The sequence below is a fragment of the Nestor notabilis genome, unplaced genomic scaffold (genome assembly GCF_000696875.1).
Source record: "Nestor notabilis isolate BGI_N333 unplaced genomic scaffold, ASM69687v1 scaffold31206, whole genome shotgun sequence".
Lineage (NCBI taxonomy): Eukaryota > Metazoa > Chordata > Aves > Psittaciformes > Psittacidae > Nestor > Nestor notabilis.
In genome coordinates, this window is record NW_009931960.1 from 36,778 (window position 1) to 59,321 (window position 22,544).

The 22,544-nt window shown below is 38.9% G+C and overlaps 1 protein-coding gene across 1 annotated transcript; it reads right to left on the bottom strand.

Moving 5' to 3' along the window:
- Window positions 1-2,572: 2,572 nt before the first annotated feature.
- On the bottom strand, window positions 2,573-21,965 carry CNOT7 (CCR4-NOT transcription complex, subunit 7). The gene is made up of 6 exons (XM_010016147.1): window positions 21,757-21,965; window positions 21,282-21,475; window positions 17,919-18,080; window positions 12,093-12,237; window positions 7,246-7,356; window positions 2,573-4,296 (listed from the first exon to the last, which is right to left on the bottom strand). Exons 1-6 carry the CDS (start codon window positions 21,871-21,873, stop codon window positions 4,168-4,170), a joined length of 858 nt encoding a protein of 285 aa, XP_010014449.1. The 5' UTR covers window positions 21,874-21,965; the 3' UTR covers window positions 2,573-4,167.
- Between the last annotated feature and the right edge of the window lie 579 nt (window positions 21,966-22,544).

Genomic DNA, 22,544 nt, shown 5'->3' on the forward strand with positions numbered 1-22,544 from the left:
GCATGAGTTACATCTTCAGTGCATGCTATACATTAAGTAGCCACTCAGTCTTAGCTGTGTGGACTGTCCTCTGGGTGACCAATAAACTCATGTACCTCGTGGGTGCAGAATACCCATACTCATGCTTTGTCTGTAGGTGTGCTCTAGTATCATAGAAGTATTAGGTCCCTTCCAGTGCTGCCGTGAACATCTGCTCCAATATACCTGCTCAAAGAAAGGTTAAATACAGCAAGCTGGCCAGAAATTGTTTCCCCTTCATAAATCCAGGCTGACTACTTCCAATCACCTTTTAAACCATTGTTTGGAAATGGTTTCCTGGGCTATCTGCTCGACCACCTTCCCAGGGATCGAGGCAAGATTGACCAGCTTGCAGTGCCCTGCATCCCCCTTGCCCTTCTTGAAGGTAAGAGCGACATCTGTTCTCTGCCACCCCTCAGGAAACTACCCTTACACCACGACCTTTCAAAGGTAACAAGAACAGCCCCACCATGACATGTCAGCACCCTCGGCACTTGCAGGCGCATCCTATCAGGCCCTCTGAATCTATTTGTTTGTATGTTCCTAATCTGATCCTTGTACATCAAAGATAACTCCTTCCTTGTTCCAGATTTCGTAGGCATCTCCAAGACCTGTGATTCCTGGAGGAAACTGTTGAGAGTAAAACCAAACCCAAGGTAGCATTGAGTACCTTGGCCTTTTCCATATCCTTTGTCACCAGGTCTCCAGCCCCCATTCAGCATTTTCACTAATCTTTGCTCCTGATGCCCCTGTAGAAAATTTTCTTGTCCCTCACCAGACGGACTTTGGCTTTCGTAACCCAACCCCAGCACACTGAAGATAGCGTCACCTGTCCCTGCTTCCATCTTTAGTACACTTCCTATCTGAGTTTAGTCAGAAGCTCCTTGTCCACTGATTCAGGCTTCCTGTCACTTTCATTCAATTTCTTGTGTGAGAGAATGAACCATTCTTGAGCTTGGAGTAACCGGTCAGCTCTGATTAGAGAAAGTTCTTGGATGTCAGGTTATACGTCACTCCCAAATGCATATGGGAAAAAGCCTCAAATACTCTGAATATATTCCAGACCCATTTTCTTCCATCTCAAAGATCCTTCTTACCTAGTTCCACTGAGCAAAGGGATTAAATGCTTTTTAAAAAAAGTGACAGAGAACATAATGTTCCTGGAACACTCGCTTGACTCGAGAAGACAAAAATACAAGTAAATAATAAAAAGAGCAAGTGTAACAGGTTTTGATATTGCATTTCTTCTGACAAACCTATTCAAACAATATTTTAAATGGATAGAGAAGAGCAGAGAGACAAGAGAATTCTCGTCTCTGAGCAAAAAGGTGCATGTCTAGACAGCTGGAACTATGCCTGGACATTCATTTTTGCAAAAGCTATTAAAGCTGCCCACTTTGGAAACAGATCCAGACTTCAGGCTCTGCAGTTTACAAGTAACAGTCCTATGCATAAGAAGAAATCACTTTTTTCCTAATCTCTACAATTTACCATTTAAATCACCCCTTAATGGAAACTGAATCTAATTTTGCCACGGAAACTGAACAATGCACAGATGTGTCCCCAGCTGTAATCAGCTCCCAGACAGATCACATTGATCAGACCAAGCTCCCGCACAGAATAAAGCATAATCTTCGTTTCATGCTGACTGGTGGCTTTTGAGAAAAGCTTTTCTTACAGAAAGAAAACTAAACAGGAGAGTTGCTGGAAGTCAAATGTCTCATGAGAATTTTAGGTTGGGGCTTCAGCACACTCAGCCTGGTCCTGCAGACGGTGTGATCATCAGCATCTGGAACACAAAGGCACACACCTATCATGCATCTTTGGGTTTAGCTTCTTCCAAAAGGAATCCAAGCTCTGACAGGTTCATGATGGGAAGTAAAGCAAAGCATGGCACAGCATGTGGGATGCTCAGCAGTTGCTTCAAAAGTGCATCCGAATCTGAACTGAAACTTTTACTGTAGCCATGCATTTAGATGCCTCTAAAAGCTTCCTTTGATCCACAACTAAAAAGTTACTTCAAAACAAAAACCCATCAAAGTTCTTTGAAGAGTCATTCCCTTTAAAAGTCAACCCCAGAGAGCTGTATTGGTATGCTTTAGGCAAAGCTACTACACTTTAAAGCAAAGGCATCAAACTTCAGGGGTTCTTAATGCCATGTATATGCAAATGTGCCATATAACACACAGTAAGAATCCAACCTGGTTTTCCATTAGATAGTCCCTATCTATCTTATTAAAGCCAAAGGCAACCAAAGTTTAAACAAATCACCATCATCTAATGCATAACGCTATTAGAATTAGTTACTAATGGGATTTGGATGCCTCCATAGTAAATTATAACCCCCACTCTTGCAACTCAGGTCCATAGGAATGAAGTGACTGGAAACACAAACAGAATTCTGCTCTGGAAGCAGAATCAATCAGGGAGCAGCGAGTTAGATCGTTTCATAAGCACGTGGAAGAGAAGAACTATCATACCTAAACGAAACAGAATGCAGAACTGAACAGACTAAATACACCAGGGAAAAGTTTGCAACAAAACCACCAGTGCGTTGTTATGTAAGAAAACATTTCTTAGGCCTTTATTTACAAAAGCTTTAATAACAAATACCCTCTGTTATGCAAATTATTTGTTGTTTAAAAAGGACCACCCAAGTTACATCATTGTAACTCAATGAAAAAAGGTGTTTTGATTTTTTAAGTACAAGGTAAAACAGAGTGATTTGGCGAACATTTGGAGATTTTTCTACTATTGATTTCCATGCCAAACACGCACACACGTACGCGCGCACAGGCACACCGTGTCGCACATTCCATCATTTCAGGCTAGTATTTAGCTATTCAATACCAGAAAGTCCTTCCTGCACAACTGCTCTGTACACATGCTATGCAGAGTTAAGAATGTCCTTTAGGGTCCTTTAAAACAATATATCTAAAATATATTGCTAAGATATACTCAAAAATAAACTAGCATTACACTCCTCAGGTAACTTTATTAGCTATACGTTATTTATATTTTGTTGTTTTACAACAAATATCTGTAACATCTGTCTTTGTAGCAACTACAAAAAAGCACGATTTAATTGTCCTTCTAATTCAATTAAATAGTATTTTTTCAGATCTTTGGGTTTTGTCTTTAACTAAACTGACTTTCAAAAATCATGAAATCAAGTACGTAATAAATATGACTTCATAAAAAATATTTGAGGTGTACGTTACTAGAATAAAAGCTAGGAAGTTAATCAAGGGAAGTGTGCCATTACAAAACTCCTACTATTCCAATATCCTTCAACTCTCAGCTTCATGGCAAAAATGCTGAAGTCATAGCTGTTCTTTTCCTGAAGGGTGTAAAGCTGTTTTTTCAAGCTTCTTTCCCCCATTACAGAGCGGTTTTAAAGCAGAAGGCCAATCAGCAGTTGACATGTGCAGGATGTGTTTGAAGATGACTGAACACTAGTAAAATAACAGCAGTTACTATGATTTCAGTAGTTTGTTTTGCTCAAACAAACAGAGGTTATGCAGCAAGGAAGTCACGTTCTGTGGGTTGAGACACCAAGGCAATACAGCATGAAGCTGCTGAACTTGGCAGATGATTGTTTTCTAGCTGAGGGAAAAAAAAAACAACAAAACAAAACAAAACTTCAACTAAAACAGAGGATGATCTGAGTCAGAGTCACTCTCTAAAGTGCAAATTTGATGGTCCACAATCTTGAATAGCTAAAACGCCTGCATACTGGAAGGAACAGACATGAATGGGGAAAGTTAGTTACAATCCGTGCCAGTTAATTTGGAGGAGGGACGGGAAAAAGAGACAAAACACCAGAAGATCAATACAGGTAAGTTTACCAGACTTAAAATTCATTATGATTTAACTTTCCCCTTCTCTCTGCCACACTGATCCTATACGTGCTTCTTTGCAAATGGGCTAGTTATGAGGCCAAAATGTAACCCAGAAAATTTTACATATCAATATTAAGATCAAAATTCTGTGATAGGAACAGTCAAGTTTAGTACGTAGAAAGGCAGAAAAGAAAGTGTGCTGAGAAAGGGGGAAAAAAAGCCTTATTGTCCAAGGGGTTCAACCAGAGATAAAACCTATATACAAGCACGTGGAGGTCAAAAAGATGGCCTTTCATTTCATTTCATGTCATGACTGTTTGTTGGCTTCTTCTTCATATGCATTTCCTGTGCCATTTTGTACATAAGATGACCCCGAACCAAGGCCATATAAGTGGCCACAGTATTTGGCATCATCAATGTGATCTTCAAAGAACATCTAAAGAGTTAAAAGAGAGACAAATTATTGTGAAAGAAAAGGCTCAGTTTAAACAGAATTATAGAAAGGCATTAAAATGTGACTTTCTTTTTAGCACAACATATCAAGTCCCAAGGTGCAGAAGCTGATATAATTAATGTAACACACTTAATCTCAACACATTATCAAAATGTGCTCATATGACATGATTCTTTAAAGTAAATCTGTCAAGGAATACAATCAGTCTTCCTGTGCAGCCTTCCTGATGGATGGCCAAATGCATTGTCCTGGTAAGTCTGTATTATCAGTTATCACCCACTTCTCTGCAAGTGCAGCAGAGATTGCTCCAACCGATCTCTGTGGAGTTTCTCGCAACTGGCATATGCTTAGCATCCATCACTGGTGCCTGTACTCTACTCCTCAGTGTGGGGATTTCATCATAGTGTGTCTTGAAATGAAGGTATATCCTGATTTACATTATAAAGGTTTGAGCGTGGGGAGAATGTTTGAGCACAAAACCCATTATGGAGTTTAAAGAAATGCGGAACGACGCATTTCCAGCTGGTTCCTCACAGAGAGGAACTTAATTTAATAAGGAACAGCAAAATTGAAGGAAGTTTTGTACTAAGACTGCATTTACACAACTCTTAATTGCAAAGAGAACCTTTCAGTGGAAGACATACATAACCCGTGATATTCTACCTTCAGACTTAGGTTTTCAAGCAAAACCATGCATTACCCCGCAAAAATAAGAGGGCAGACACCTACACAAAAATTTTCACCCTAAAAAGTTCATGGCAACCAAGCACATCCCAGTGGCTGACATTCCAAGTCATCATGATCTTAAAGTCCTTTCCAACCCTAACTATTCTATGATCATCAACAACAGAAACCTAAGACAGCCAGAATCATGCAGGAGCAGGGTGGACACACTAGACAACCTGAGTGCAAAGGGCTGCATATACCGCCCAGGCTGACAACTTCTCCCTTCCAGCTTTACTCTGAGCACCATGGTATGGATGGGAAGTTCTGTACCGCAGGAATTGGAGATCTCAATTTAAAGTTTTGAAACTCCCAACAGTTCTTAAGAGAATTAGGTAGGAAAACTCCACAACAGCAATTCTACTGTTGCAGAATCAGTATTTAGGTGTTTCTGATGGGAAGAAACGTATCGGTAACTATTTTTTTGGCTAGCACTCCAAAACCCAGCAAGCAAGCTGCAAATCATAGAATCATAGAATAGTTAGGGTTGGAAAGGTCCTTAAGATCATCTGGTTCCAACCCCCCTGCCATGAGCAGGGACACCACACACTAAACTATGTCGCCCAAGGCTCTGTCCAGCCTGGCCTTGAACACCTCCAGGGTTGGAGCATTCACAACTTCCTTGGGCAACCTATTAAATCCTTCACAGCAATTAGTAAAACAACTTTGTATCTCCAAAAGCATTGTAAAATGAAGTTTTTGTCACTCAAATACATTGTTAAACAATGAACTCTAGTGAAAAGACTTTAAAAATGCACATTAAATATTTCTCTCTGACTACTGTGCCCCTATTTAGAAAGGCTGCATTAGCAAAGAATCAGAGAAAGTACTGAAAAAAAATCATAATTAAATCCATGACTGTTGGCTGCTTGGCACTAAAAACCAAGGTTTCTACTTCTCCCAGTAACAGCTTTTGGTAAAAAAGCTCAAGCAGCTAATTTGCCACATAACACAAACTGCATCTCATTAGAGGAATGATCCTGGGTTTGAACCTTCTCCTCGAGAAAACTAACCTGAAAGGCAGTATCTTAGGCATGATTTTCACATACCTTCCTTTTCCCTTTATTCGCTTTGGATTTTGTTTCCAGTTCAAGAACGAAAGAACAATACCGGGCAGCTGGCAGTTAGCCGCACTGGCCTTGGACCATACCAGAAACACAATCCTCTCTATTGCATCTGTAGCCTATGACCTGCTTGACAACTGCAACAATTCCAGTGGAGGCAGAACAGAGTGTTATGATGAGCAAATCAGCCTAAATCACAGCATTTATATTTTACCTGCTGTCTCACTAGTATTTGTCAGAAACTTGTGGTCATTTTCTCCTTTATACAAAAGGCTGCATTACAGAAAGTAGACACTTCATACTAAACCTTATTAAAAGATGAGGTTTGCTGCTGCCATCCATTTTAACATGGTAAGTGACACTGAATTGCTAGCAGAATGCCATGTTCAGATGTACTGGCACTTGTCCAGTGCAACTGCTTTCCAGAAGAGGCCCGTTGAACATTTATTCGTTCAGCTAATATCCTCCTGTTGTATGCAGACAAACAGTAAGGAGATGTGAAGCTTCTAAGGCCTGATTTCTCTTGCAGCAAACTTTGAATTAATTGACAGATGTATAATCTTTTAGAACCTGAATTAATCTGTGGTTTACTTGATAGTAAGGAACAAATGCATGGACATTTTCCACAGCAGCCTAAAAGTCCTTATTTAATATACCTGTAGCCTGCAAGTTTAGCTGAAAGTGACTAGTCAACACTTTTTCCATTTCTAGGCCTGTCATAAGCAGCAGTGCACACCAGCTGAGTTCTACACTGAGCAGAAGCTTCCAGAAAGTTGGCTTTAAGTATGGGAGTATGGGAACCATACTCCCTTGAGAGAGTATGGTTCCAGCAGCTAAAACTCCCTGCAGGAGACACCTAAAAAAAGGTACCCTGCAAAACAGGTAAAGGAAAAAAACAAAACCCCACCAAAAAAAAATGAATTCAAAAGCCAGGCACAGAAACAGGAAGCAATATTCACTTGCAGTATCTAAGCAGGGAATCAGTAGGGCTGGTTCTCACTTACTCTGGGGAAAACACAGGGGGTCTTATCTTTGTCAAGAGTGACCCCTGACCTCCTTACAATACAGCAGACTTAACAGAATCAGCAATCTGCCTATCACAGCACATTACTATCATGGAGATAAAACCACCATGTCCACATACTTCTCTCATTTTGAAAAAGGCCATTCCTGTGAGTAAAGAATCAGATCCTGCCTGATGCTGTGGTCCTATCCTTTCCAGCTCTAACTGCTCAGCCACTTCTTGTAATCCACCCTGAAAAAGAAAACAATTGTGTTAACTGCTGAAAAACAAATTAAAGCAGAAAACGGAACAGCTGTATTTGGGGAAAATCTGTTACACAAGTCATACCACCTCAGGTGTATTTTAACATTTGCACAGTAGCTGAAACAGGTATTTATACTAAATAAATACACACCTGGAAAAATCAAACATTCAGTATCGATAGCAACATTAGAATTCTGTGTCAATATTGATTAAATAAAGCAGTATCAACAAAACTACTACTCCTTTGTGTTCCAGCTTCTTGAGCAACCAGATGTTATTACTTTACAAAACAATTCCTTCAAGATGTTGAAAGAACTGGCAATGCTGAAGAACAAAACCAGGTGCTCCTGTACTCCTATTTGCATGAAAGTTTAAAAGGTAAAAACATTGTTCTACAAACACAAGAATTCAAGTGCTTACAGATGAGGTGCCCAAAAGCCTCCATGACTTAAGATATCTAGGCTTCCTTTGAAACAGACCTTTTTCTTTCCACTTACAACAATTACGTTGAGAGTTTTTCCACTTCCACTCACAAAAACTGAGAGTATCCTTAACTATCTAGAACACTACAGGGAGTCCAGGACAGCGTTACACAGCAGGCATTTAGAAACCTGATGGCAAAGTCCAAAGAGGAAGAAAGCGTTCACTCCATCTCTACAAGACATGCTACCCCTTGTGAAAGTTTCTTTCATCAGCTGTCATAGGAGGATAGGGGGAAAAAAACATGCAAAAAAAAAATAAAAATCCACTGCCTTGCAACTAGTTTTCCAAGATAATAAAATCCAACAGTATAGCCAGCTTTTCTGTTAGAGATCCATATTTAAGTCACATGTGTTGTAATGAAACCTATTTCTTATAAAAGTATTTAAACATCTCACATACAAAAAGGGAACAATTCAAAATAGAAATTGTCTCCTTTGAATGTTGATACACGGTGAAGCTACAAAGTTGCAAATCTATCTGCTCTTAAAGGTAAAACTTCTCCAGTTTTGAAGCAAACTTTCTTCCCAAAAAGCTTATTTGAAAAACTATTCCCTTAACTGCAAGGTGACTAAATAAACCTCTTGCTTATTGTTTGGGGATTAATACCCATCACCCCCCAAATGGTAATAACTACTATGTGTGGAAGCAAGCCTGTCGGCATCTGTTTGGTTTTACACAGAACACACAGCTGCTGAAGTACAGACATGCTGTACTGTAACTGCAGTCTTTTAATGCTGTGAACTACACTATGAGCACATAATTTTGTACATAAATTCTTTTTTAAGTGATTAAGCCATAAAGCTACTGGAAACAGACTAAAGCATGTGCACATTCTTTAAGGTCTAGAAAGATCAAAAATGTGAAGACAAAATGCTTAGTGCTCCCATAAGCTTTGGAAGGGAGAAGAATGTTGCACAGAGGCAGTGCTTTTAAAGACTGCCTAGTATTAGAGTTCACCTTTACTTGCACTCTTAACCCCTTTCAAGTACAGGAAGGGAAGCAGTAAGAGGCAAAAGCATAACAATTAAAGTTAAAATTAACAGAGCAATAAGGCAAATAAAGCCTGATCTGAAAATGAGATCAAACATTATGGAAATTTCTGTGAATCTTATGGCAACAGGTTTTGGGGCAGGTTTCTGTTTTGTTTGAAAAGATGGAAGCTTCAGTAATACCATTTGGAAGTTACACCTACAAACCAATCTAGTACTGGTATGGCTAGTTTTAGTTTAGCTTGAGCAGCAAGAATATAGTTTACAGAAGTTTAAGATAGTAAGTCTATACACTATCTGGTTAAGCTCTGAAGCTAGCTAGTTTCTTTATGTGCTTGAATACAACATCTGAACACTGCAAACATGCTCAGTAATCTAACTTATGCTAAAAAACATGCTGAGGGTTACTGGTCAGCAGAAAAAAAAAATGCATCTCAGATACAAGCATTTTCACTGCTTTCAAACTCCAATAATAAGCTGTGTAGAGTTAGCAACAGCAGGTAGGCCCACACCCTTTCAAGGCACCATTTTCTGCTCCCAAGTCCTCTACTTCTTCAAGCTGCGAATAAGCAGTGCCTCATCATCAGGTTTTGCTAGCTGTAACACTATCTACTCTAGCTTAAAGTAACTTTGAGGAAAAGACACGGACACAAATCAGTAGTAGTTACACAGCAGCTGCAAGCTTTGGAATGCAGCCTTACTAATTCAAAATTTACAGTAACTGCAGCCTACAGAAGAATGCTTTGAAAGTAGTGCTTTAAGTGATATATATCCATTTGTAAATATATTACATGCTACTTGTGTGGAACTTCTTGGTCTGTAACTGCAACAACAAAACTTGGCTGTCTCTGAAAATTAATAGACTTTTGCACTCCAGGTAAGAACATTTTATTCTTAGGAGAGAAGGACAAATTCTTCTCAAATTTTCAGACCATCAGTCTTTCAAAAAAAAAAAAAAAAGAAAAAATAACAAAAAGCTACAGACTGATTTACATAAATCACATGACCACAGTCAACAGCAAAGGCAGCTCAAACTCTGGTTTCATGGCACTGGTACCAGAATTTATTGTTCTGTACAAACTCCCATATTAAAAGCAAATTTCCAACAAGGTCTACAAGTCTACCTTAGAGTTACTACCAAAAGGTTTGGAATTGTTTACATAGAGCGATTTTTAGAGAACAAGCAGGAGTATATCAATATCCCAAGTTAACTCCCAACCTGCATACCAGTAAAGTACATTCATGTCCATTTAAGTTAGAGTAACATACTGGATATTCAGTGACTTAAAAACAGACTACTTAATTCCACAAAAAGAGCATCAAATAGCTTCCCAATCCCGAAGCATGTTTCTCTTCTCAATGCCAAAAATTCTTTTTTGGGTGTGTGGAGGCAGTAAGTGAGGGACCTACAGCAAGTTAGTGACTTCCATATGAAAAGTAACCTAGACTAGTCAATAAAGGACAACTGCACAGCAGTTCAGTTCACTGCAATTTAATAAGAGATTGAAAGTGACACATTAGGAGACAGTGTGTACATTTTTAGTCACAAAATGAATGTTTAGCAATTTGTTTCACATAGCTGCTCTCAGTACAGTGTAAATCCATTATAATTTCATCACTGGTGTTTCTGGAGGGGTAGGGTAGTCCACATTCCTTCTCTGCTGTCATTACCAGTCTGCATATTAGGTGACAGGATCGAGATTTACTGCAGGAAACTGACCTACATATTCAGCTCTGAAAAAAATAAAGTCACCCTTGTTCTTAAGGTTTGTTGAAATAAAACCTGGGAGGGTTTATCTTGTTTCCAACAAAAAACATTGGCATCTCTAAACAATGAAGGTTGCACACAACTACATCTTACCGAAATGACAGGAAATATAATCCCCCTCTTCCCCAAACTCACTGGGAACGTCACCTCCGGAATGGTGACATTGTCACCTCTCCTACATCACTAAAGTTGGATTACACATTCTGGTTTTGGAAAGTGTGTTGCCACCATTAAGACACCAGATGCTTTACTTTGTTTCACCAGGAGTGATGAAGTGAGGATGTTTTTTTGGGGGGGGGCTTGCCTCCCCTAGCCCTTCCTTTAAGACTCCTGAAGTTTATGAACATTTAATTTTTTTCTTCTGGCCTCTGTGGAGAAAAACTGTGTTTATGATGTTCGCTAATGCTCAGCCATGTGCCCAGCTGACTATACTAAAACCAGCTCTAGATGAACACAGGTAGGCGTATTTCTCTTTTTGACTGGGAGGTCTCCTTTTTCAACATTAATTCAATTAACAAAAGGATTCACACTATTTACCTTCCGCACAAGTAGGCTACAAAAGATCTACATGCTCTATTAGTTCATCTCGGACAGAAACAGAGGACTATAAACTGCACAGAGATCACTGGTTCAGCACTACAAAGTGGCAAGCCATCCCTTAGGATCTGGTTGTACTACAGTCGGTGTTCTTTCTCCTGCAGGTTCTCATTAAGAAAGCCTAGAGAATCGAATTACTTCCCATAAAAGCAGCAAGCCATTAATTGCTATCTACCTCCTTCCAGCAGTAGTCTAGGCTCTTACAGTTTTTTGGCAAGTAAAGCCGTTCACAGTCCCTGTAGCGTCTTTCTTTCATTTGCTGTCTTCCCCTTCACATACTTAGTTCCAGTTTCCATTCATTCTCCAGTCCAATTAAGTATCCAAATTTTATGTCTGACAGAGTAAGCCAATTAGTAGCCCCATTGGCTTGACATAAGATTACTTTCTAGTACTGCTTTTTTTGCCTAGAAGTCACATGGTGTCCTGAACATATGCTGTTGTTTATCTTTCCTTATGAAGCCATCTGAAATATTCTTCACTCCATTCCTCTTCCAAAGATAATTCTCCAGCATCATCGTTGCAATTACCTTTGCCAAGATGACTGCAGTCCTTTAGTGGACTGCACAATGAGGAAATAAAGAATACACAAAACCCATCAATACTTATGGCTCAAAAAGTGAAGGATTAATTTCAAGCATGAGTTTACGGTCTGCCAACAAAGCCTGGGCACTGTAAATGCAGCATCAACATGCAATATTTAACAGGTAAGCAGTTACAAAAACTGATATGTGCTCCCACCTGATTCTATCAACAGCCTTTAATATTAAATATATAAAGCTTGAGACAACAGTGCTTAATAGATATTATCAAAGCAAAACCAGAAAACAGACATAAAGAATTCTGTCTCCAAACCCAAAATTTGTTCTGAGCCATTAACAGGCACTTACCTTCAGATTTTTGCAGCTCTTCATGAGATACTTTACATCATAGATGACCGGGAAAAACAACCGCAGTATCTCAAAGAAGTCCAGCTCTTCTTCAGGTAAATTAGAGTTTGTCAGGATTTTGATTAGATAGCCAAAGTCATATCCACTGCAAATTAATAACAAAAACAATATAAGCCAATAATTTAGAAGTATCCTTCTCACTTCCAACATCAAGACTTCATTACACATCAACAGGACACTTTGCTTAATTTCAATGCAGTTAAGACTGACTCTTATGAAACACTAAACCTCAGTGTAAATGGCCTTATTACAGACCCCAGAGAAAGCATTTTAATTTACTCTGAACAAGGCCAAGAACAAGAAGAAGCAAAAAGGTCTGCCTATAGGATTTCCTCGAAATCCTGAAACAAGGTAATGCTGCTGTGGCATCATCTGGAAAGAATTTACACCAGAGTGTAAGAATAGAGTCTCTCACTACAAGCTGAAGAAGACAGACTTCTACAGTTCTTGAAATACAAAAGATTAAGGAGTTTCCAGAGCCAACACATGTTTATGTCTGAAGGCAAGTAACACCCTCATCAACAAAGAAGAGTGGTTTGTCTTTCAACTTCCCCAATTAAACCAGCACACAGTTAGACAACTGAAAAAAGTAACAGATTATAGACTATTACTCTGTCCTTGCCTCCAAAAAGAGTAAGTAGGAAAAATTTCTCTGTGTACATCTAAGTCAGCAGGAGGCAGCAAGACAACCGAGCAGTACAGGTGTGGCAGAAGAAACTGAGGTATTATAGTATGTATGTGGAACGAAGAATTTGGGAAGACTTTCTTCTCAATAACCTGACTGAAGAATGAGGACACAGGAACAAGGTGAGGCAGTAAAAGGGAAACCATATACTGTCACAAAGGGTTATGATAGGAAACATAGGGTTTAAAGCATAGGAAAGACAGATGTCAGGTAGGAAGCAGGACTAAATGCCACAACAAAAAGCAGTGATGACTAGTTATTCTTTTCCCTAGGAAGACAGACGTTAAAAGCCATGATCTGATCATGAATCTGATCTGTTCTGATCCCTTGCAGGATTGCTTGTGTATAGCTGGGAAACAACTCAAGTGAACTGACGGCTACCACAAACTCCAAATTCCCAGTTTAAGACTTCATCTTCATTCTTGCTTACACGAGGATCGTATCCAAAGGCAAGAATTCTGCAACTTGGTAAGTACTGACTGAGATCTTTACCTGAGAGATGAACAGAATTAACTGAGAGAGTACAGAAGACAAATCAGTTACAAACAGGCACTGTACTACTGATCCTGTGGATATTTAGCACCCATAAAAGATGATGACTTCTGATGTAAGCTCAAGGCTTTATCTTGCATGCTCAATGTGAAGAGGGTTGCTTTTTGTACCTTTCTTATACAACAGGGTTCTCTAGATCATCTTTATCTTATGATTTTCTAGACAGATGGTAGAAAATATTGAACATACTGGAAATGAATGGATTGTTTGCTAGAAGTCCATTATTACAAGATATACAAAAATAATGGACTATTACAGCCCTCCCATGGGGGGTTTCCAGTACTCTAAACAGGAATTTCATGTTGAATGAATCCTGCACTGCATCTGGCGCCTTGAAGCTCCGCTGGCAGCAATCCAACCTCTACAGCAGCAGCCACCGGCCAGGCGCAAAGAAGCCCAAGATAAACAAGGATTTCAGCTGAGTCTTATAAAGTAAGAATTTGAAATATACTTGGCAAAACAGTAGCTTGGAAGCTTAGTTTTATTAGATCCCAGGGAGGGGAGGAGGGGAAGCCTGTATCAGCATAAAGCCCTCTAGAGAAAAAAAAGAAAAAAGCCATGTTAGCATAAAAGGCTGTTCAGAAAAATGCAGGAAAGGCTGTTCAAGATTAAGGAGACTTACTCCACTAGAGATTGGAGAGCTTATTAACTCACTGAATTCCTGACATTGGTCATCCTTGTGGCTCAAGTATAACAGCTGTATTAAAACTTTTAAAGTGAAGAAAACAGTGTGGTCCTCTTAAAGTTCTTGACTTCCCTCCTCTTCCCAAAAGAATTACATACATGACTGAATTACTATCAAATGTACGCTCTCAAACACTTCCAACTTCTATTAAGAAGGAAGTACTGTAAGAAAAGAAATGTCAAGATTCATTGACTATTTGTATTGAAAGGGAGCAGGCTGTCATAGATCTGCAATTTTGATAGAACTCATTCCGGGATCCTCATGCATAAAAAGGAACAGGGAATTCGAACAGTAGGCTTAAGAGACATGATTGCTCTTTCACTGCATGACACCATTTCAGATATCTTCTCTTGGATCCTAAGCCTGAGTTAGCTTTAGTCAGCTCAAACAAATGATGTCTTACATTTCTTAAGTTCCAGCTGCTTAGACTTAGTCCCATTGTGCTCGTAACAATCACCACAAACCACACTTTGCCAATCACAATTGCAGTATTAAACATTTACATGATCTTTTTAGTATACTTTTTTTGGGTAATATGCTCCAGCCATCCAAGCTTACAGACATAAGGACCATCACTCCAATTCGAGAATAAGATACATCCAGATAAAAAATTTTTGAGTGGCCACTGCTGCTGAATGCTGACAAAGGTAAGAAAGTCCACAATGAGCAATTTGGTAATTACATGCTCATTGAAGAACTTTTCTTCAATCCTCTAACAGACAATTAGTGGTTGGTTTCTACCCTGAAGCACATAGGCTTCCTTTCCTTATAAAGCTTTCACTACTCCTAATATAATCACCTAATGTTACTTAGTGCAGCTAACCACAATCCCTGGAGCTAGAAAGCTTTTTTCTTTTTTCAATGAACATGGACAGCTGTAGGCAACAAGACCATGGAAAAGATCAAAGGTCACTGTATTTCTTTCCCATTCTTCCAGAAATTCAGATAGCCAATTAACAATGAACTCTACTCAAGCACCAGCAGACTCTGAAATAAACAGAAACCTGACAGACCTGAGAGAGCTTTAGTTCATTTTCTAACTGGCTAACAGAAATAAGCCAACATATTCAATTTTACTAAAATCGGTTCATCACAAATGATTATTGAAATACAATAGCTTGGAACTTTCCCACTTTCAAAAAACATCTGGGTTAAGAGAGAGGCATGTTTGCACAGAGCCTCCAAAGGTAGATTGACGAGGATGCACGCAAGTGGACACTCAAAGCTTCAGCACATCAGTCAGTTGAACATCCACAAAACCAGTATTCGAGCTGTTCTGTTTTATAACTTGTTAGACTGCCAAGCACTCACAGCTTTTGACTGTAACAAGAACCAGAAATTCAGGGCTTCCCCCTCCTCTCTCAACTCAAATACGTTTTAACACACACAAGATTCGAGTTGCTTATGAAGTTGTGATACACCCAAGAATCAGTGACAGTGCAAATGGTTCTTCACTTATGCCTGGCAGAGGTGCAGATCCACAGAGATTTGCCAGTAAGTAAGGAAGCCAAGGCAGGTAACATCAAATGCAGAAGTAAAAAGCACACAAAGCAAGAAGCTAAGAACTTAGAAATAAACTACGTAAGAGTTCAAGTAAATCAAAGACTGAGAAATGAAACAAAACCAACACACAAGCTCACTCTGAAAAAGGAGTAATTTCCCTCTGCCCACTTCCTAAGATAGTCATAAATTTGGAGGATTAGCAGTAACTGAAGCATTTTAAGAAAACAGAACCAATAGCATAGTCAGCAACTATCAAGTACACCTTTTTGCAGTAGTAAAACAACTACTGCATGGAAAGCCTACATGAAACGAAATTTAACAGAGCTGTCCTGTTGTTTAAGCTTCCACTGACAGTCTATAATCACAATCGACACAAGATATGTTTAGAAACAGCTGTTTACTAATCTTTGTGGCACATTTTATGTGACCCATGCTCATTTGTAGCTTTGTGCAATCTCAGTTTAACCCAATACTCCCAAGTTCTGTGCTCAAGATAATATCTATCCTCTATCAAGCACAAGAGCCTTTAAACAGTTTCTGACATCAGGCAGAGTTGTGGATAATCAGTGTTGGATAAACATTTACTGAAATAGCTGTTTAAGAGGATTTCTAAAGACATTTTCAGTGAAGTCTACAACAGCAACTCATTTTAGCACAAACGAAACGGATAAAGCCATTCCAAACCCCTTCATAAGCTGCACTAGTAAAAATGGCATTATTGCTCAAAGTTTGCACTACACTTCAACCAGCATATGAGTCAGGAATCACACACTATCAATGTAATTATGCTTTAAAAAGAATCCCTAGTGTGGAAATGGTTCAGGTATTCTTTTGCTAGGATAGCTTACGCTGGACCCTTCAACTTATTAGGTGATACTGGAAAAACACTTTTGTAGCTGTAACTTCTTCTATGTGGCAATGCCTGCTGATGTACCAGGTACATGCATAACATGCCTCCCCACCCCTTCTCCAGAACCACACGGGTTATTTTACTATACTCATGTGAGAATCAAAAATATGCACATAAAAGCCCATAATAATGGGTTTAAGAAACTGAAAGAAACATAATTCGCTAATTCAGCCTTTGTAATTAGACACAGCTCATGGCATTCAGTATTTTTCCCCAAAGGTGCTACCACAGTAGCAGGATAGCAAGATTAAGATTATTTTGGAGTCATATTCTGAGCAGAGACAGCTGCAAGTGAAAGATGGAGGCAGATTAGGTGGCAAGCACACTCAAAGAGGATACCGCCTTTCTTTTTTTGCTGTTGTTAGCTGCCTTTTCCCCCTCTCCTTTTGGAAAGAAAGTCAGTCTAATACTTGCATTCTACAAAGCAAGTCAAAACCATGAATTCCACAACAGGCTGTTATATGCATCTTTCTGTTACTGTTTTACATTGCTTGCTGAAGAAATCCTTATTTGTCCATTGGTTAAAAATATAAATACTTCGCTAATTCCATGTAACTCTCTCTTCAAACCTGCCCTCCAAGATTTAACACTTAAGAATGAAGAATTTCCTTTTTTTCTAATTTTGTCATCTACATATTACTGCTCACCAATGTAGCATGCATGACAAACAAGAATAAGACTGTAAGGAAACTACTAGACTAAGCTAAAATGTTTGCTCTACCTTTGCTGACCTGCTTAGCAGCCAGCATTTAAGATGTCAACTTGAGGGCATTACATAGCAACAAGCCGCTAAAGCCCCTGTTGCTTGCAAAAGGTGCAAATTATCTCTGGCAGGTAGTTGACTACACAATGACTACTGCCTAAGTTTTAAGGTGTTAAATCTTATTAACGCCTGAAGATCTTTTGTATCTTGACAGATTCATAGAGATTTAGCATTCACATTTCTGTTTCTACATCTTCTATTGGAAGATGTGCTCCTGTGACAGTACAAACAGTAAAATATATTCAAGGCTTTAAATACAGAATCAAAGCTTATCAGGACTCTTCTTCCAAGACGAGTGATTTCAGCTGCCCAGATTACTAGGAGATTTAGAACAAATTTAAGAATGCTTTATAGAACTCTTCTCTCATAATTCTGCAGTCTCTCAATGAGATAAACTCCATTTGCTCAATAATTGCTTAGGAATAGTTTGCTTTTATCGTTGTTACAATTAGTACTTGCATGTGTGATATTAAAAGATACAATGCCACCTGCTGGCTTAAGAGTTCCACGTTTTTCTGGTTACAGTGTAAAATACCACTACACTCTATTCTAATAGAAAATTAGTATTACAGCAGAAATACTTTCTAAGTCACACAAGATGTGAAATCCAAGCTCTAGAATTCAATAATCAATATCGAAAACTCCAATCCTTAACATGCAGAATTTACCTATGAAAGGAAAGCCACTTGACTCCTTCACATAGTACAACTCCTGATGTCATAAGCAGTTCTGCGAAGTACTGTGTCTCAATTCCTTCTTCCTCATGCTTTTTAAACTGGATACCAGATGTTGTCAACAGTTCAATAGAGTCCTGGGCGTACATATCTTCTCTAAAACAAGAAAAGAGGAAAAGTAAATTTCAAAATATACGAACCTCAGTGATTATAAACCTGGTAACATTTCGTTTTCGATGTTCACTCCACAGACTTCACCAGCATAGAGCAGGAGCAACTTCATTTTTTTTTTCTGTGTTAATCTAAAAACAAGCCGTTTTCATAGCTTTTGGGAACCTTCACTAGCGTTTCACCATTCCCAGCACCTCCATTCTCACTTCCTTCATAAAAAACTAGTTCCTAATCCTCTTCCCATTACCTAGAACTCCTCTTTTGCAAATCTAAGGAAAGTGAATGTACGAATACAGATATTTTACTGAATAAGATCTATTACTGGAGCTGTGACTAATTAAACATAACAGTTGAAGCCCTAACATGTTACATTATAGAACTAGGAACAGTACACTCCAGGTTCCAATGCTGTATTAGTCCTGTGGATAATATTTTTCACACATTCTTATGATTTAAGCTTACGTAAATTTTTAGACATCAAAACTTGTTCTCGCTAAAACTGGAAATCAAGTCTTTGTTCCACCTAGTTCATCCTTAAAAGCCAGGTAGCCTAACATTTTCTTTCTAAAAGACCATCTTTTAATAGCCATATTTTGGACCTAAAATTTAACAGGCTGGAAAAAGATTCCTTTATGCCTTGTTTGATCCCCTCTTATCCCTCTATTTATTCCCTTTACTACTAATACTTTTGTAAAGTTAGGGATTTTTGATGAAATGGATGCTTGGTTTTTTTCCCCTAAAGTTTAACCTACCTAGAAGATGATACTCATATTACTGTCCACAACATAGTATTCTACAGAGTCTCTTCAGTGTATAGTTTTCAATTTTAATAACAATAAAAAAAGCCAACCAAGACAAACCACAAAAAATAGAACAGACACGACAACTGATATACCAAACTTGACTATTAGATTCAGCCATAGACTTACACTCCTTATTCCTAACAGCAGGTCATCATTCATCAGAACACAGAGATACATTCTCGAGATGTGTTGTATTTTTCCCCTCCCTCCCACACAGCTGCTCATTAGTTCTCCAGCTTTAAGGCATCAGCCTCCCAACACCTGTCCATCTCCATAATGCATTAAAGAACCCATCCAAAACAAACATGCCTATTTTAAAAGCAGCAGCTTCAATTCTAGTTTGTTGCTCTGCACTCATCAGGTGGATAGTTAGTTTAGAGAAATATTTATAACTCTTTAAAAGCACACTATTAACAAGACCTGGCTGGAACCACACACAAAAAAATTACCTTCCAGGAACAGCCAACAGCTGTTTTGCTTTAGGAGCAGATCACCTGGCACAGGGCCACTTCCCAAAAGCAAGTTTAGGAACAGACAAAAGTAAGAGGTTTCTCTAACCACGTAAGAGAAGAAAACCTCATGCTTTATGCAGCACTTACCTAGCTCACGTTTTGTACAAAATCCCCCCAGTGTATTGCTAATGAATTCTTTAGGTGACTGCCTATCTTGCCTTACTAAGCTGTCCTATCTATGCAGTATCTGGCACAAATGGATGGAAACCTACTTTTATTTTCAGTTGCTTGACATTAAGTGGACCTTTGAAGAAAATAAATACAAAATAACACAGGCTCTTCTTCCCAGATCAGAGTTTGGAAGTTACTAATTCATTTCTCCTCCTCCCATATTTAGCCAGATTAGTATATTCTTCTATTAAGAAAATAGAAACCTTTTACACAGCATTTAAATGGCAAGGTAAGTTTAGAGATACCAAAACAACAAATCCATACTCCCATTTCTTTCAAGAGGTGCTTCAAACAAGGCTTTTTCAAAAAAAGCATGCCATTCCTCAGCCCTAACTGACTGGTGACAAGACACAGCACTGATAGTTTAGAAAAGCTGAAATATCAAGAGACAGCAGCAGGTTTTTTTAATTTTTAAGAAGCCTGATTACTTTGAAAATACTTCTTTTTACCTGCAGAAGAAAAAAAGAAAAGGTCTGTTCACTAAAGCTCCTTCAGCCTGCAGTTTTAACTCATGTACTTCAACCTGTCAACTTGCAAACTGTCAAAAGCCTTCAACACACTTAAGTTTGAGGAGTATTTGCACTGATTCATGCCATATGAAAACTTATCACACCAGTTATGTTTACTTCAGGAAAAAACTCAAGATACTGAGTAACCTTGTCAGCTACCTGACAGAGATAAAAATCACAACTCCACAGAAGAGTCTGTGGAGTTCGCACTGGAAAAGTTTCATTTATACTTAAAAGATTTATCACTGATGAAAATCACATTGTGAAATAAAGTTCACAATATTACTCCAACAGATCATAAAAAAAAAATAGATCAACCAACACCTTACACAAGTAATCCAGAACAAAAATCTTCACAGGAGTTGCATTGTACAATCAACAACCCATTCTTCACCAAAAGGGTTGTCAAGCATTGGAACAGGCTGCCCAGGAAAGTGGTGTAGTCACCATCCCTGAAGGTATTTAAAAGACCTGAGATTGTAGATGTGGCACTTATGGGCATGATTTAGTGGTGGACTTGGCAGTGCCAGGTTAACAGCTGGACTTAATGATCTTAAAGGTCCTTTCCAACCTAAACAATGCTATACTATATAAGAAAATTAAAATACAGTAGCTCAGAGTACGTTGCTTTGAAAAACACAGGACAAACTGCTGCAGTATTAAACAGCTGAATGTAATTTACTTGTGTATTATCTAGAACTTATTGTGAGCCTCTTAAGAGTAATGTTATTTTAAAGAGGACATAGCACACTTGCTTTAGAATTTGCCGATAATATTTGTCATGCTCCTTTTCAGTCACTTCAGTAACATAATGTTTTTTCTTCACACTGGTATTTTCCACTTAAAAATATGCAAAGAAATAACATGTGACTTCTATAACAACTAGTCAGAGTTAAACTAAGATAGAAGCCCTCTGAAATTCCAAATATGAAAACACTGAGCTAACTCTTGTTATACTAAGTACAAATGCATCTTTTAGAAAGTTTTTGACCAAATTACCAACAGTGAAACAGACTGTACAGAAGTGAGGAACGAAAGCATGTGTGTGGCTGACAAAATTTCTCCTCAGATAAAGTATCTATAGCATTCCAATTATTTAGATAAAAAGAGTTGGTACAGGTTCCACAGCCTAGAACACATTTTAAGGAAGTCAGAAACATACATTCACCAGCAGAGACATTTAACACTTACGTTAAATTAAATTTAAAATTAAATTGCCAAGTTGATGTTCCTGGAGGGTATTCTCCTTGCTCGTTCATAAAAGTCAGTCCTAGTTGAATTATTTTTAGCAAGTCTACGTTGCAACGTAATAATTGGTACTGATAGTCTGCATTGCTTCTGAATTCTCCAATAGGCCTTGCAACTACTCCTGGAAATTCTGTATCCTGCAAGAACAGAATTAAAACTTCAACAAAAGACACCCATAAACACACACGTTGCTCATTCATGCCAGCATCTTACAGTTTCATGGCTGAAGACTGCTGTGTGCAAATTTAGCTTTTAGAAAGGATCCTAATGTTTGTACAGTGTTAATTCAACATTAAGATTCCATTATTCTTTCAATAATAATGAGTGAACAAGTCCACAGGTTTAATTCACTAACATTGAATGAAGGCATCATGTTTTTCACGGTAATTTGCTAGATAAATATCAAATGCCTACTTACCATAGCTACATAGTTATACTTCCGTATAACTTGACGAATTTTCTTCATCTCTTCGTCTAAGTTACAAGCCCAAACTTCACAGATTCTTTGGCTATGGTCTACGGTAGCTGCTGGCATAGTGGGGGGCTTTAGAGACCATACATCAAAAGTTACACTTGACTGAGGATCAGTTTCATAAAGAGGACATCAACTGTTTAATTTTTTAACCTAAAAGACAAAGCAAAGTATCAGAGTATAAGTTTTACTCTTCATTTGTCTGGAAAAAAAAAACCCCACTTTAATACGAGGATCGAGGTTTATTCTTCAGAATTTCATACACGAAGCACAACATAGCCGCCAAAACCACGCGGATTTCAGCTATGTGAGTTCAAAATACTGCCTGAAACTGAAACCCTATGGTTTTGTTAGTAATTTCATTCCTTGCACAAAGCCCTGCAAACCAGCAAGAAGCACTAGTTCAACAGATGAAAGAGATACCTGAACCCACAAGCATTATTCCCCCACGGGTTAGACAGAAGAGCACATTCCTGTGGCGCGTGCAACATGAAACCAAACGGCAAAGCGACTATCAGCGTTACGCCGAACTGGGGGGCACAGCGGACGGCGGGCAAGCGCCCGCGCTGGCCGCCTCCCTGGGCAGGAGAGGTTCTTTCAGCTCGTACGGGCCGAGGTGACTGAGACACAGCCCGGCAGACGCGGGCTCACGGGGTCCCGGCCGCCTCCTTATGCGTAGAAGGCCCGAGGGACGCCTCAAGAAACCGCAGAGCCGCGCCAGGCAGCACCCCGCC